Raw genomic sequence first — 15,510 nt, 5'->3', positions numbered from 1 at the left:
TATGGTGAAAGGTATGGGTCTAGTTTCATTCTCCTGCATATGGATATCCAGTTCTCCCAGCACCATTTGCTGAAGAGGCAGTCCCTTCCCCAGTGAATAGGCTTGCTGCCTTTGTCAAATATCAGATGGCAGTAAGTGTGTGGGTTGATTTCTGGATTCCGTATTCTATTCCATTGATCAGTGTGTCTGTTTTTATGCCAGTACCATACTGTTTTGGTTATTATAGCTTTGGAGTATAGCTTCACGTCAGGTAGTGTTATGTCTCCAGCTTTATTTTTTTTTTGCTGAGCGTTGCTTTGCCTATGTGTGGTCTTTTGTTATTCCATATAAATGTCTGGATAGTTCTTTCCACTTCTGAGAAAAATGTCTTTGGAATTTTGATTGGGATTTCATTGAATTTGTATATTACTTTGGGTAGTATGGACATTTTCACTATATTGAATCTTCCAATGCAAGAGCATGGGATATCTTTCCATCTTCTTGTATCTTCTCTAATTTCTCTCAGCAGTGGTTTGTAGTTCTCATTATAGAGATTCTTCACATTCTTGGTTAACTCAACTCCTAAGTGTTTTTTGTGTTTTTTTTTTTTTTGGTGGCTATTGTAAATGGGCAGGCTTTCTTGATGTCTCGTTCTGCCTGTTCACTATTGGTGAAAAGAAATGCTACTGATTTTTGTGTGTTGATTTTGTATCCTGCTACTGTGCTGAACTCATTTCTGAGATACTTTCCTTCTATACCTAACTTATAGAGGGTCTTTGTCATGAATGATTGTTGAATTTTATCAAATGGTTTTCAGCATCTATAGACATGATCATATGTTCCTTGTGTTTGACTTTATTAATATGGTGTATCACATTTATTGATTTGCGTATGTTGAACCAACTTTGCATCCCTGGAATGAATCCCCCTTGATCGTGGTGAATAATTTTACGTATGTGTTGTTGTATTCTGTTTGCTAGTATTTTATTGAGGATTTTTGCATCTATATTCATCAAGGATATCGGCCTGTAGTTTTCTTTTTTGGTTACATCTTTACCTGGTTTTGGTATCAGGATGATGTTTGCTTCATAGAATGAGTTTGGGAGCTTTGCGTCTGTTTCAGTCTTTTGGAATAGTTTGTAAAGAATGGATGTCAATTCCTCTTTGACTGTTTCGTAAAATTCTGCTGTGAATCCATCTGGTCCTGGGCTTTTCTGTTTTGGGAGCCTTCTGATAACACCTTCCATCTCCTTTATTGTTATTGGTCTGTTCTGATTTTCTACGTCTTCATGGTTCAGTTTTGGGAGCTTGTGTGTGTCCAGAAATTTATCCATTTCCTCCAGATTTTCAAACTTGTTGGCGTATAGTTGTTTATAGTAGTCTCAAATGATTCCTTGTATTTCAGATGGATCAGTTGTAATATCACCTTTTTCATTTCTAATTTTTGTTATTTGAATCTTCTCTCTTCTTTTTTTTGTTAGCCATGCTAATGGTTTGTCAATTTTATTTATCTTTTCAAAAAACCAACTTTTTCATTCATTGATCTTTTGTATTGTTTTTTGGGTTTCAATTTCGTTAAGTTCTGCTCTGATCTTAATGATTTCTTTTCATCTGCTAATTTTACGTTTGGATTCTTCTTGGTTTTGTAGTTCTTAACTTTAGGTTTGGAATGTTCTTGTTTTTCTAGATCTTTAAGGTGCAGTTTTAGGTTGTTCACTTGCCCTCTTTCCATTCTTCTGAGGTGAGCATTTCATGCAATAAATTTTCCCCTTAATACTGCTTTTGCCGTATCCCACAGGTTTTGGTATGACGTATCATTATTTTCAGTAGTTTCAATAAATTTTTTTAATTCCTGCTTGATTTCTTCTTGGACCCATATGTCATTAAGTAGAATGCTGTTTAATTTCCATGTGTTTGTATAGTTTCCAGAGTTTCATTTGTTATTGATTTCTAGTTTTAATCCATTGTGGTCTGAGAAAATACATATAGATATCTGCCATGTCAAGTTGGTCTAGAGTATGGTTGAGATCTTGTGTTTCTCTGCTGATTCTTTGCCTAGATGATCTGTCTAATATTGACAGTTGGGTGTTCAGGTCCCCTGCTATTATGGTATTAGTGTCTGTTTCCTTCTTTAGGTCTAATAGAGTTTGTTTTATAAATCTGGCTGCTCCAACATTGGGTGCGTACATATTTATGATTGTTATGTCTTCTTGATGCATCAGTCCTTTTATCATTATGTAGTGTCCCTCATTGTCTCTATTTATGGTTTTTAGTTTAAAGTCTATTTTGTCAGATATAAGAATCGCTACTCCAGCTGGTTTTTCTTTTCTGTTTGCATGGGAGATCTTTTTCCATCCTTTCACTCTTAGTCTATGTGAATCTTTATGGGTGAGGTGGGTCTCTGTAGGCAGCATATAGTTGGGTCCTCCTTTTTAATTCACTCAGCCAGTCTGTGTGTTTTGATTGGGGAATTTAAGCCTTTTACATTAAGAGTTGTTATTGAAAGGTGTTGATTTATTCCTAGCATTTTATTGGTTGTTTGGTTGTCTTAGGTGTCTTTTGTTCCTTGCTTTCTGATTTACTGTTTGTTTTCTGTGTTTGTTGGTTCCTTCGGTTGTAGATAACGTTTTTGTTTATTTGTTTTCTGTTCATGAATGACATTTTTATTATACTAGTGGGTTTTGATTTTTCTTGGGTATTTATGGCAGTGGCAGTTATTTTTCAGGAACCAAACCTAGTACTCCCTTGAGGATTTTTTGTTAGGGTGGTTGTGTGGTAGTGAACTCCTGCCGTTTTTGTTTGTCTGAGAAATATACTATTTGCCCTTCATTTCAGAAGGATAGCCTTGCAGGGTAGAGTATTCTTGGCTGGCAATCTTTGTCTTTTTAGTATTTTGAATATGTCGTCCCATTCCTTTCTAGCTTTTAGGCTTTGTGATGAAAAGTCTCATGTTAGTCTGATACATGCTCCCTTATAGGTGATTTGACGCTTCTCTCTTGCAGCTTTTAAGATTCTCTCTTTGTCTCTGAGTTTTGTCAATTTGACTATAACATGTCTTGGAGAAGGCCTTTTTGTGTTGAATACGTTTGTAGATCGTTGAGCTTCCTGGATCTGAAGATCTGTGATTTTTCCTATACCTGGGAAGTTTTCTGCCACTCTTCTGTTGAATACTTTTTCAGTGCAATCTCCGTTTTCCTCTCCTTCTTGAATACCCATGACTCGGATATTTGAGCGCTTAAGGTTGTCTGATATCTCCCACAGATTTTCTTCAATGTCTTTGATTCTATTTTCTTTTTTTTTTTTGTCTGCTTGTGTTATTTCAAACAGCCCATCTTCAAGTTTAGAGGTTCTCTCTTCAACTTCGACAAGGCTGCTGGTTAAACTCTCCATTGTGTTTTTTATTTCGCTGAATAACTTCTTCAGTGTGGCAAGTTCTGCTACATTTTTTTTTTCAGGACATTGATTTCCTTGTACATTTCCTCTTTCAGGTCCTGTATACTTTTCCTCGTTTCATCACTTTGTCTAACTGAGTTTTCTTGTATCTCATTCAGTTTCCTTAGAATTATCACTCGAAATTCCTTGTCAGTCATTTCAAGGGCTTTTTGTTCTATAGGATCTAGAGTTTGAGATTTATTAACTTTTGGTGGTGTACTTTCTTGATTTTTTGTATTTCTGGCATCTTTGTTTTTATGTTTATTCATTGTGGCAGGGGATTTCACAGTCCACCGGATTGAGACTATTGCCTAACTAAGATGTTGCTGGGGTTGCCAATTTCGTATGGCTACCTCCGTGACTCCTCAGTTGGCCTCTAATGCCTTGTGTGTGTGGTTGCCTCGGGTCTTGGTCCTCTCCGGGTAGCCACCTGTCTGGTCACCTTGGGCTCTGCTGGGCTGCTGCATCACTGGGCGGTACCACAGGTTGTGTGGTCTCTGCTGAGCTTCCACTTCCCGTGCAGGACTTCTCCCCGTTCCGTGCGCTCTGGCTTGGGCTGCTGGATCACGCAGTGGCGGCCCCACAGGGTGTGTGGTTTCTGTCAAGTCTCCTCCTCTCTAGCCAGATGTCTCCCCACTCTGTGTGCACTAGGCTGGGCTGCTGGATCTCGCACTGCCGGCCCCGCAGGATGTGTGTTTTCTGCCGAGTCTCCGCCTCCCTAGCTGGATGTCTCCCCGCTCTGTGCACAAAAGGCTTGGCTGGATCGTGTCTTCTGCAACCCTCGTCTATTAGCCGGGCCTTCACGACTCTGCTTGGCACCGCCTCGCCCATGAAGTCTTCCAGGTTTCTGCTAGGCGCAGACGACTGGTCGCTCTGGGTGCCTTTGTAGCACTGTGTAGATCTTTCTCGGGACTTATCACCTTCCTCCTGGTATCGCAGTTATTTGTTTACTTGTCTTATCTCCCATACCAGAGCGTGAGCTCCTCGGGGGATGAACCTGCCATGCCGTACTTTTCTTTCTGTGTCTGACTTACTTCACTTTACATGATTGTTTCCAGTTGTATCCATGTTGCTGCAAATGATAGGATATTATTTCTTTTTTATAGATGAATAGTATTTCATTGTGTATATATATTAGTTTTTTTATCCGTTCATCTGTTGATGGGTAAATGCCTAAATGGTTGAGTTCATCTCTTGGCTATTGTGCATAGAATTGCAATGAGCATGGGACTGCAGGTGTGTTTTTGATATATTGATTTCATTTCCTTTGTGTATATACATAGTAGCGGGAGAGCTGGGCTGTGAGGTAGATCTATTTTTAGTTCTCTGAGGAATCTCCATATTGTTTTCCACAGTGACTATACCAATTTACATTCTCACCAGCAATGTCAGGAGGGTTCCTTTTACTCCACATCCTTGCCAGCATTTGTTATTTTCTATTTTGTTGGTAATAGCCATTTTAACAAGGGTGTGATGCTGTCTCATGGTTTTAATTTCCAGTTCCCTGATAATTCATGATGTTGAGCATTTTTTCATGTGCCTGTTGGCCATTTGTATGTCTTTGAGAAATGTCTGTTCATGTCCTCTGCTCTTTTTTAAATTGGGTTATTTGTGGGGGGGTTTTTGTTTGTTTTCCTGTTTAGTTGTTTTAGTTACTTACATATTCTGGATATTAGCCCCTTGTGTGATGTGTAGTTTTCAGAGACTTTCTCCGATTCAGTAGGTTGTTTCTTCACTTTGTTGACTGTGTCCTATGCTGTGCAGAAGCTTTTCAGTTTGATGTAGTGTATTTTTGGTTAGATGCCCGTGCCTTTGTTGAAAAAAGTGCTGCCCACTCCCTTTTCATTCTCTTTTTTCTTCTAGTAGTTTCACAGTTTCAAGTCTTAAATTTAAGTCTTTAAATCCATTTTGAGTTGATTTTTATGTGTGTTGAGCGATAGAGGCCTAGTTTCAATCATCTGCATGTGGATATCCAGTTTTTATAGCACCATTTATTGAAGGTGCTGCCCTTCCACAACTAAATATTCTTGATACCTTTGTCAAACTCAGTTCGGTATATGTGCATGGGTTTATTTCTGGGACTCTATTCTGTTCCATCGGTCTATTTGTCTATTTTTATGCCAGTATCATGCTGTTTTGGTTACTATAGCTTTATAGTATATTTGGAAGTCAGGAAATGTGATACCTCTAACGTTGTTCTTTTTGTACAAGATTGCTTTACCTGTACGGGGTCTTTTGTGGTTCTATACAAATGTTAAGATTGTTTTATTTTTTTCTATTTCTGTGAAGAGTGTCATTGGTATTTTGATAGGGATTGTATAGAAGATAGGGATTGTATAGAATGTGTAGATTGCTTTGGATAATATGGACATTTTGATGTGAAGTTTTGATTTATGTATACAGTGTGGAATTCTCCACTGTTTTTATTTTATTTTATTTTGTCAATATACAATGTTGTTGATTATTGTGGCCAATTTCTGAAACCTCCCTTCCTCCACCCGCTCCCCCCTCCCTCCCAACAATGTCCTTTCTGTTTGCTTGTTGTATCAACTTCAAGGAATGGTAATTGTTATGTCTTCTCCCCCAACCCCACGTTTTTGTGCAATTATTTATTTATTTGTAGCTCCCACAAATAAGTGAGAACATGTGATATTTCTCTTTCTGTGCCTGACTTGTTTCACTTAATATAATTCTCTCTAGGTCCATCCATATCATTGCAAATGGCAGTATTTCATTCTTCTTTATAGCAGAGTAGTATTCCATTGTGTAGATATGCCACATTTTCCATATCCACTCATCCAATGATGGACGTGTGGGCTAGTTCCAACTCTTAGCTATTGTAAAGAGTGCTGTAATGAACATTGGGGAACAGGTATACCTTCGACTTGATGATTTCCATTCCTTTGGGTATATTCCCAGCAGTGGGATAGCTGGGTCATATGGCAGATCTATCTGCAATTGTTTGAGGAACCTCCATACCATTTTCCATAGAGGCTGCACCATTTTGCAGTCCCACCACAATGCATGAGAAATCCATTTTCTCTGCAACCTCTACAGCCTTTATCATTCACAGTCTTTTGGATATTAGCCATCCTAACTGGGGTGAGATGATATCTCAGTTTGGTTTTGATTTGCATTTCCCGAATGCTGAGTGATGTTGAGCAGTTTTCCATATGTCTGTCGGTCATTTGTATATCTTCCTTTGAGAAATGCCTATTTAGCTGTTTTGCCCATTTTTTAATTGGGTTGCTTGTTTTTTTCTTGTAAAGTTGTTTCAGTTCCTTGTATATTCTGGATATTAATCCTTTGTCGGTTGTATATTTTGAGAATATTTTCTCCCACTCTGTTGGTTGTGTTTTAACTCTGTTAACTGTTTCTTTTGCTGTGCAGAAGCTTCTTAGTTTGATATAATCCCATTTGTTTATTTTTCTTTGGTTGCCCGTGCTTTTAGGGTCGTATTCATGAAGTCTGTGTCCAGTCCTATTTCCTTAAGTTTTTGTCCTATGTGTTCTTTAAGAAGTTTTATTGTGTCAGGGTGTATATTTAATTCTTTAATCCATTTTGAGTTGATTTTAGTATATGGTGAGAGGTATGGATCTAGTTTCATTCCCCTGCATATGGATATCCAGTTATCCCAGCACTATTTGCTGAAGAGGCAGTCTCTTCCCCAGTGTATAGGCTTGGTGCCTTTGTGATAGATCAGATGGCTGTAGTTGTGTGGGTTGATTTCTGGATTCTCTATTCTATTCCATTGATCAGTGTGTCTGTTTTTATGCCAGTACCATACTGTTTTGGTTATTATACCTTTGTAGTCTAGTTTAAAGTTATGTAGTGTTATGCCTCCAGCTTTATTTTTTTTGCTCAGCCTTGTTTTGGTGATGCGTGGTCTTTTATTATTCCATATAAATTTCTGGATAGTTTTTTCCATTTCTGAGAAAAATGTCATTGTAATTTTGATAGGGATTGCGTTGAAGTTGTATATCACCTTGGGTAGTATGGACATTTTAACAACATTGATTCTCCTAATCCAAGAGCATGGGATATCTTTCCTTATTCTTGTATCCTCTCTAATTTCTCTCAGCAGTGGTTTGTAGTCCTTGTCATAGAGATTTTTCACATTCTGGGTTATTTCAATTCCTAAGTATTTTATTTTTTTGGTGGCTATTGTAAATGGACAAGCTTTCTTGATTTCTCTTTCTGCATGTTCACTATTGGATCATAGAAATGCTACTGATTTTTGTGTGTTGATTTTGTATCCTGCTACTGTCCTGAAATCATTTATCAACTCCAAGAATTTTTTTGTAGAGGCTTTAGGCTATTCGATATATAGGATCATGTCATCTGCAAACAGGGACAGTTTGACTTCATCTTTTCCAGTCTGGATGCCCTTTATTTCCTTCTCTTCTCTGATTGCTCTGGTTAGTACTTCCAACACTATGTTGAATAGGAGTGGTGAGAGTGAGCATCCTTGTCTAGTTCCTATTCTTAATGGAAAAGCTTTCAAGCTTTTCCCCATTCAGGATGATATTGGCAGTGGGTTCATCATATATGGCTTTAATTATGTTGAGATACTTTCCATCTATACCTAACTTATAGGTGGTCTTTTTCATGAATGAATGTTGAATTTTATCAAATGCTTTTTCAGCAACAATAGAGATGATCATATGGCCCTTGTGTTTGATGTTATTGATATGGTGTATCACATTTATTGATTTGCATATGTTGAACCAACCTTGCATCCCTGGGATGAATCCCACTTGATCGTGGTGTATAATTTTGCATATGTGTTGCTGTATTCTGTTAGCTAGTATTTTATTGAGAATTTTTGCATCTATATTCATCAAGTATATCGGCCATTTGGTTTCCTTTTTATTGGTATTTTTACCTGGTTTTGGTATCGGTGATGTTTGCTTCATAAAATGAGTTTCGGAGATTTGCGTCTGTTTCAATCTTTTGGAATAGTTTGTAAAGAATCGTTGTCAATTCCTCTTTGAATGTTTGGTAAATTTCTGCTGTGAATCCATCTGGTCCTGTACTTTTCTTTGTTGGGAGCCTTCTGATAGCAGCTTCCATCTCCTTTATTGTCATTGGTCTGTTCGGATTTTCTACATCTTCTTGGCTCAGTTTTGGTAGCTTGTGTGTGTCCAGAAATTCATCCATTTCCTCCAGATTTTCAAATTTGTTGGCATATAGTTGTTTATAGTAGTTTCGAATGATTCCTTGTATTTTAGATGTATCAGTTATAATAACAACTTTTTCATTTCTAATTTGTGTTGTTTGGATCTTCTCTATTCTTTTTTTAGTTAGCCATGCTAATGGTTCGTCAGTTTTACTTATCTTTTCAAAAAACCAACTTTTCGATTGATTGATCTTTTGTATTGTTTTTTGCGTTTCAATTTCATTAAGTTCTGCTGTGATGTTAATGATTTCTTTCCGTCTGCTAACTTTGGGTTTGGATTGTTCTTGTTTTTCTAGTTCTTGAAGGTGAAGTATTCGGTTATTCACTTGCCATCTTTCCATTCTTCTGAAGTAAGCATTTAATGCAATAAATTTCCCCCTTAATACTGCTTTTGCAGTATCCCACAGGTTTTGGTATGATGTATCATTAGTTTCATTAGTTTCAATAAATTTTTTGATTTCCTGTTTGATTTCTTCTTGGACCCATATGTCATTAAGTAGAATGCTGTTTAATTTCCATGTGTTTGTATAATTTCCAGAATTTTGTTTTTTATTGATTTCTAATTTTAATCCATCTTGTTCTGAGAAAATACATGGGATAATTCCAATTTTTTTGAATTTGTTGAGACTTGATTTGTGACCTAACGTGATTTATCCTGGAGAATGATCCATGTGCTGATGAGAAGAGTGAATATTCTGAGGTTGTTGGATGGAATGTTCTGTAGATAACTGCCAAGTCCAATTGCTCTAGTATGTTGTTTAGATCTTGTGTTTCTCTGCTGATTCTTTGCCTAGATGATCTGTCCAATATTGACAGGTGTTCAGGTTCCCTGCTCTTATGGTATTAGTGTCTGTTTCCTTCTTTAGGTCTAATAGAGTTTGCTTTATAAATCTGGCTGCTACAACATTGGGCACAAATATATGTATGATTGTCATGTCTTCTTTTTTTTTAATTTTTTTTGGTCTTTTGTCTTTTTCCGTGTCCAGCAACGGATCGCAACCCTCAGTGTTGCCCCGGTACCGGACCGGCGACCGGCAACGGGATTGCAACCCTCAGCGTTGCTCCCGCGTCTCGCTCAGCCAGTGAGCGGGAACCGGTCTGTACATGGGATCCGAACCCTCGGGCGGGAGCGCCGCCGCGCTTCCAAAGCGGCGCACTATCCATTGCGCCACCGGGCCGGCCCGTCATGTCTTCTTGATGGATGAATCTTTTTTTTTTTTTTTCGTCCTTTTTGTGACTGGCTGCACCGCGCTCAGCCAGTGAGCGAACCGGCCATCCCTATATAGCATGTGAACCCGCGGCGGGAGCGCTGCTGTGCTCCCAGCGCTGCGCTCTCCCGAGTGCGCTATGGGCTTGGCCTGATGGATGAATCATTTTATCATTATTTAGTGGTCCTCATTATCTCTTTTTATGGTTTTTCATTTAAAGTCTAATTTATCAGATATAAGAATAGCTACTCCAGCTCGTTTTTCATTTCCGTTTGCATGGTAAATCTTCTTCCATTTTTTCCCTCTTAGTCTATGTGAGTCTTTATGGGTGAGGTGGGTCTCGCGAAGGCAGGATATAGTTGGGTCCTCCTTTTTAATTCAGTCACTCAGTCTGTGTCTTTTGATTGAGAAATTTAAGTCTTTTACATTAAGAGTTGTTATTGAAAAGTGTTGATTTAATCCTAGCCTTTTATTTATTTTTGTTTGGATGTCTTAAGTGCCTTTTCTTCCTTGCTTTCTGATTTACTGTTTGTTTTCTGTATTTGTTGGTTCCTTGAGTTGTATATAGCCTTTTTTCTTTGTTTGTTTATTTTATCTTCATGGATTCCATTTTTATTATATTAGTGGGTTTCGATTTTTCTTGGGTTTTTATGGCAGTGGTAGTTGTTTTTCAGGTATCAAACCCAGTACTCACTTGAGCATTTCTTGTACGGCTGGTTGTGTAGTTGTGAAGTCCCACAGTTTTTGTTTGTCTGAGAAATATACTATTTGCCCTTCATTTCAGAAGGATAGCCTTGCAGGGTAAAGTATTCTTGTCTTGCAATCTCTGTCTTTTAGTATTTTGAATGTATCGTTCCATTCCTTTCTGGGTTTTAGCATTTGTGATGAAAAGTCTGATGTTAGTCTGATTGGGGCTCCCTTATAGGTGATTTGACACTTCTCTCTTGCAGCTTTTAAGATTCTCTCTTTGTCTTTGAGTTTTGCCAGTTTAAGTATAACATGTCTTGGAGAAGACCTTTTTGGGTTCAATACTTTTGTGGATCTTTGAGCTTCCTGAATCTGAATATCTGTGTGTTTTCCAATAACTGGGAAGTTTTCTGCCACTATGTTGTTGAATAAATTTTCATTGCAATCTCCTTTTTCCTCCCTGTCTGGAATACCCATGATTGGGATATTTGAGTGCTTAAGGTTGGCTGATATCTGTCTTAGATTTTCTTCAATGCTTTTAATTTTTTTTTCTTTTTTTTTTTGTCTGCTTGTGGTATTTCAAACAGCCCATTCAAGGTCTGAAGTTCTCTCTTCTACTTCTGTAAGCCTGCTGGTTAAACTCTCTGTTGTGTTTTTTATTTCACTGAATGAAATCTTCAGCTCAGCCAGCTCTGCTACATTCTTTTTCGGGGTGTTGATTTCCTTATACATTTCTTCTTCCAGGTCCTGTATACGTTTCCTCATTTCATCATGTTGTCTATCTGAGTTTTCTTGTATCTCATTCAGTTTCCTTAGAATTATCACTCAAAATTCCTTGTCAGACATTTCAAGTTCTTCTTGTTCTATAGGATCTGGAGCTTGAGAGTTATTACCCTTTGGTGGTGTGCTTTCTTGATTTTTCATATTTCTGGTATCTTTCCTTTGATGTTTAGTCAGGGTGGCAGTGGGAGTCACAGTCTATTGCTTTGACACTACTGTCTGGCTAGGATGTTGCTGGGGTTGCCAGTTTGGTATGGCTACTTCATTGTCTGATTGGTTGGCCTCTAGCCTTGTGCATGGTTGCCTCGGGTCTTGGGCCCCTCCAGGGTACCGCCTCTCTGGTTAGCATGCTCTCGGCCAGGCTGCTGGGTTGCACGCCAGCACTGCAGGGCGTGTGGTGTCTGCGTAGCTTCCGCTTCCCCTGCTGGATGTCTCTCTGCTCCGTGTACACTCAGCTGCTTGGTCGTGCGCCAGCACCGCAGGGCGTGTGGTCTCTGCAGAGCTTCTTCCTCCCCTGCTTGGAATTCTCCATTGTTTTAGATAACATTCAACTCCAAACCCTGTTCCGAATAAAGTTTGTTTTCTTAGGCAGAATGCTGAAATGTTACGTTCTTAAGGCCCCTTTAAGGGCATAACCACTGCACTACTGCTCTGGAACTGGGGATGGGGACAGTACTTTTCTTCTCATGAAGAGACACCCTTGTCCTGTGATAGGGTGTTGGAAGGAGGGAAGGATATGGTAGCCCCTTATTTTCTCAGTTTGCCTCTCCCAACATGGAAACTCCACTCTACCAGCAAGTTGGGGTAGGGATGATAGAGCCACAGGATTCTTGGCTTGTTTTGATGGCAGGAGCCTATGAATGGGAACCACCAGGGCTGAGTAGGATGAGAAACATTGGCAGCCTGGCCCTCCTAGGGTAAAACTGTAGTCCTAGAGTAGGAGCTGGGGTAAGGGAGCCCTCATCTTCTTGACCATGCTTATCTGGAGTTGAACTTCTACCATGGGGCTGGGTGCGGATGGGGGGGATGATAGGAGCAGATTGTGGCTCAAATACCCCAGACTTGTACTGTTCTTATTGAAATTAGTAGGTTTTCTTGAATAAGTTTTTTTTTTTTTTTTTTTTTTTTTTCCATTTGCTGTATGTCCTTAGGACAATTCCACACACTTTAAACGTTTGTTTTTCACTTGTGAAATGGTTACTGCTCTGGGGAGAGGATCCATGGAGTGGCCATTGTGGATGTCATATACTTTCCTCCTCCCTTTTTTTTTCCTTTTTGTCTTTTTTTGTGACCGGTAATGGGATCGCAACCCTCAGTGTCGCGCCGGCACCGCGACCGGCAATGGGATTGCAATCCTCAGTGTCGCGCCCGCACTGCGCTCAACCAGTGAGCGGACCGGTCTCTATATGGGATCTGAACCCTCAGCAGGAGCGCCGCCGTGCTCCCAAGCACCGCACTCTACCGAGTGCGCCACCGGGCCGGCCCGTCCCCTGTCTTTTTTAAAAAATGAAAAATCCATTAAGTCTTATTGAATGGTGAAATGATGGCGTCTCTTCACTATCAGCTCTTTGGAAGTTACCGAGGTATTCTTTGAGGCCTGTTTTGCATATTTTCCCTGAATTTTGCCATATAAAATGTTATTGTTTCAGTGTGTTCTGTCCTTTTTAAAAATTTTCTTGATCATTTGTAGGCAAAAATATATATTAAATTCTTCCATTGTACTTGTTTGACACTTTGAACAGTTAGAAATGCTTTTATTTAGTGTGTGTATATTGGAATTTGAGGTTTTACTTTTCAGAAGTATAAAATGATTTTTGTAGTTCAATTCAGCTTGAATCTTTATTTTTTAACAGAGGAGTTGAAATCATTTACCAGACTAGATACTAGGATTTTTTTTTTTTTAGAACTGTGCCCTTGTAAATATAGTTGCATGGTTTTGTTTGACACTGCAGTAAATGAAACCATGTTGTCCTGTTGAAGTTGGCTAACTTATACCTTGTTACTGTTTAGAAATTGGCTTCTTTTTTGACATGTGTCCCCTGATTACATGTAATCAGATATTAATTACTGTATACCCAACTTCCAGTCAGCTGATAATTCTATTCATTATACACTGATACTCATAGAATTACGTTTATGTAACAAGTCTTTCATAACATGACCAGCCATAATTTTGAGCTGTGAAAAGGTGGCACTCTTTGTTATTTTCACATGGGAGATATACAGGATGTCAGATGTCAGTCAGAGTTGCTGGGGGTTTTCAGTGGCTATACCTCTTGGGGCATCTCTAACTTACTTACTATGTGTCTTCCTCCTCAGCTCTCACATGTCGTGTTGGTGGGGCTTAATGATAGCGCACATGGAATTCCTTGTGGACAGTTGGAACGAACTATACCTTGCTCATTCATATAGGTCTGTCCATTGTCTCTTAGGTCTCAATTCTCTGTATCAAGCAGAGAGGAAATATAAACCTCTTTTATTCTCTTATAATGGGAATCAGTTGAATATTGACGAGGAGCTTTTAAGAAAAAGAAGTTTGGTAAACTATGTCCTGGCTCCCTGCCTTAGTGCCTGTGAAGATTTTTTGAGACTAATGAAGATAGTGCCTTTGTGAATTTTCACTAGGACTATTTGTATGTTGCTTGTTATGTTTTCATGTTTATATTGTTTGCAGAAATTAGATTGCTGTCATAAAGAAGAATTCATGTTTTGAAGTAAATCAAAGTAGGTTAGATAGTCAAGATAATTATAAAATTCAGAGTCGTGTTAAGCAGTTCTGAAGATAATTATAAACTTCACATGATTTTTGTTTTGTTTTTGTTTTTGATTTTCTACCCTAAGACTTGCTACATTTGTGATGAACAAGGAAGAGAAAGCAAAGCAGCCACTGGTGCTTGCATGACATGTAATAAACATGGATGTCGACAAGCTTTCCATGTAACATGGTAAGTATATTTCCATTGTTGTACAGAACTGAAATTGGCATGACAAACATAAATAAGTTAAAGACTTAGTTAGGTACCCAAACATTACTTACAGTAAATTTGATTGGGATAGTTTTAATGGTGAGATTTACTTATTTGTTACTAGAGTGAATTTGCAATAAGTGGACCCTGGTTTTAAAGTCTTATTCTCTGTATGGTTCAGTTTCATCTTATTTAAAATATTGGTATCGATTACCTACTCTTTGATTTGTTGTTAGTATAAAATGAACTGATATAGGTAAACGTAGTGCCTGAAATATTAGTAAGAATTCAGTGAATGGTAGTGCTTCAAGGGAAAAACTATGCAGTCACCATCATTCTCAACGTTATAGTGGCTGCTTAAGATATTTTTATGGCATAAAATTTCAAGGGCAAGAATTATTCACAACAAGATACTCTAATAAAAGTTCCAAATAAAAGTTTGGGAATAATCCATACACTTACTGATTTTAAGAATCAGTCTATGCCTAGCTTCCAGTGTAGGCACATGCTCATTTCCTGAGGTTTTAGTGTTTGGATTTTGGATACATGAAGACTGTTTTAGACTCTTTTTGGGGCATGGTGAAAGATTTTTGATTTATATAAATTCTCTTAATTACTTAATTTTCCAGAGGTGAAAAATCCTTTTTGGGGAATGAGATCTATACTACTACTGTAATTTTGAAGTGTTAAAAGTATGAAAAGTCAAATTAACAAGATGATTATAAACTTTAGCATCTTGTGTTTTAAAAAAAATGAATACTATAACTTTTTTTTTTTTTTTTTTTTTTTTTAAAAGATGACTGGTAAGGGGATCTTAACCCTTGACTTGGTGTTGTCAGCACGACACTCTCCCAAGTGAGCTAATTGGCCATCCCTTTATAGGGATCCGAACCCATGGCCTTAGTGTTATCAGCACCACACACTCCCAAGTGAGCCACGGGCCGGCCCTGAGGACTGTAACTTTCAGTTTCTTTTTTTTTTTTTTCATTGTTTTTGACGGAAAAGCATAACTTTTGTTTATCTTGCCTACTGTGCTATGACTTGAGACATTTAGAGTTACAAAATTAGTTGTGTGTGGGCCGGCCCGGTGGCGCACTGGATAGTGCGCCGCTTGGGAAGCGTGGCGGCGCTCCCGCCCGAGGGTTCGGATCCCACATACAGACCGGTTCCCGCTCACTGGCTGAGCGAGGCATGGGGGCGACGCTGAGGGTTGCAATCCCGTTGCCGGTCCCCGGCCCGGTACGGGGGCAACACTGAGGGTTGCGATCCGTTGCAGGAC

The 15,510-nt window shown here is 38.7% G+C and overlaps 1 protein-coding gene across 1 annotated transcript in view; it reads left to right on the top strand.

Moving 5' to 3' along the window:
- Positions 1 to 15,510, top strand: part of MLLT10 (myeloid/lymphoid or mixed-lineage leukemia (trithorax homolog, Drosophila); translocated to, 10) — a 230,102-nt gene that overhangs the window by 87,978 nt on the left and 126,614 nt on the right. Inside the window, exon 5 of the mRNA XM_008579437.1 lies at positions 14,107 to 14,210. Within this exon, the coding sequence (XP_008577659.1) occupies positions 14,107 to 14,210 (104 nt within the window). The remainder of the gene's footprint in view (positions 1 to 14,106; positions 14,211 to 15,510) is intronic.

Source organism: Galeopterus variegatus, unplaced genomic scaffold (genome assembly GCF_000696425.1).
Source record: "Galeopterus variegatus unplaced genomic scaffold, G_variegatus-3.0.2 Scaffold1884, whole genome shotgun sequence".
NCBI lineage: Eukaryota > Metazoa > Chordata > Mammalia > Dermoptera > Cynocephalidae > Galeopterus > Galeopterus variegatus.
Note: the sequence above shows the minus strand (reverse complement) of the source record. Positions and strands in the feature narration are given on the sequence as shown.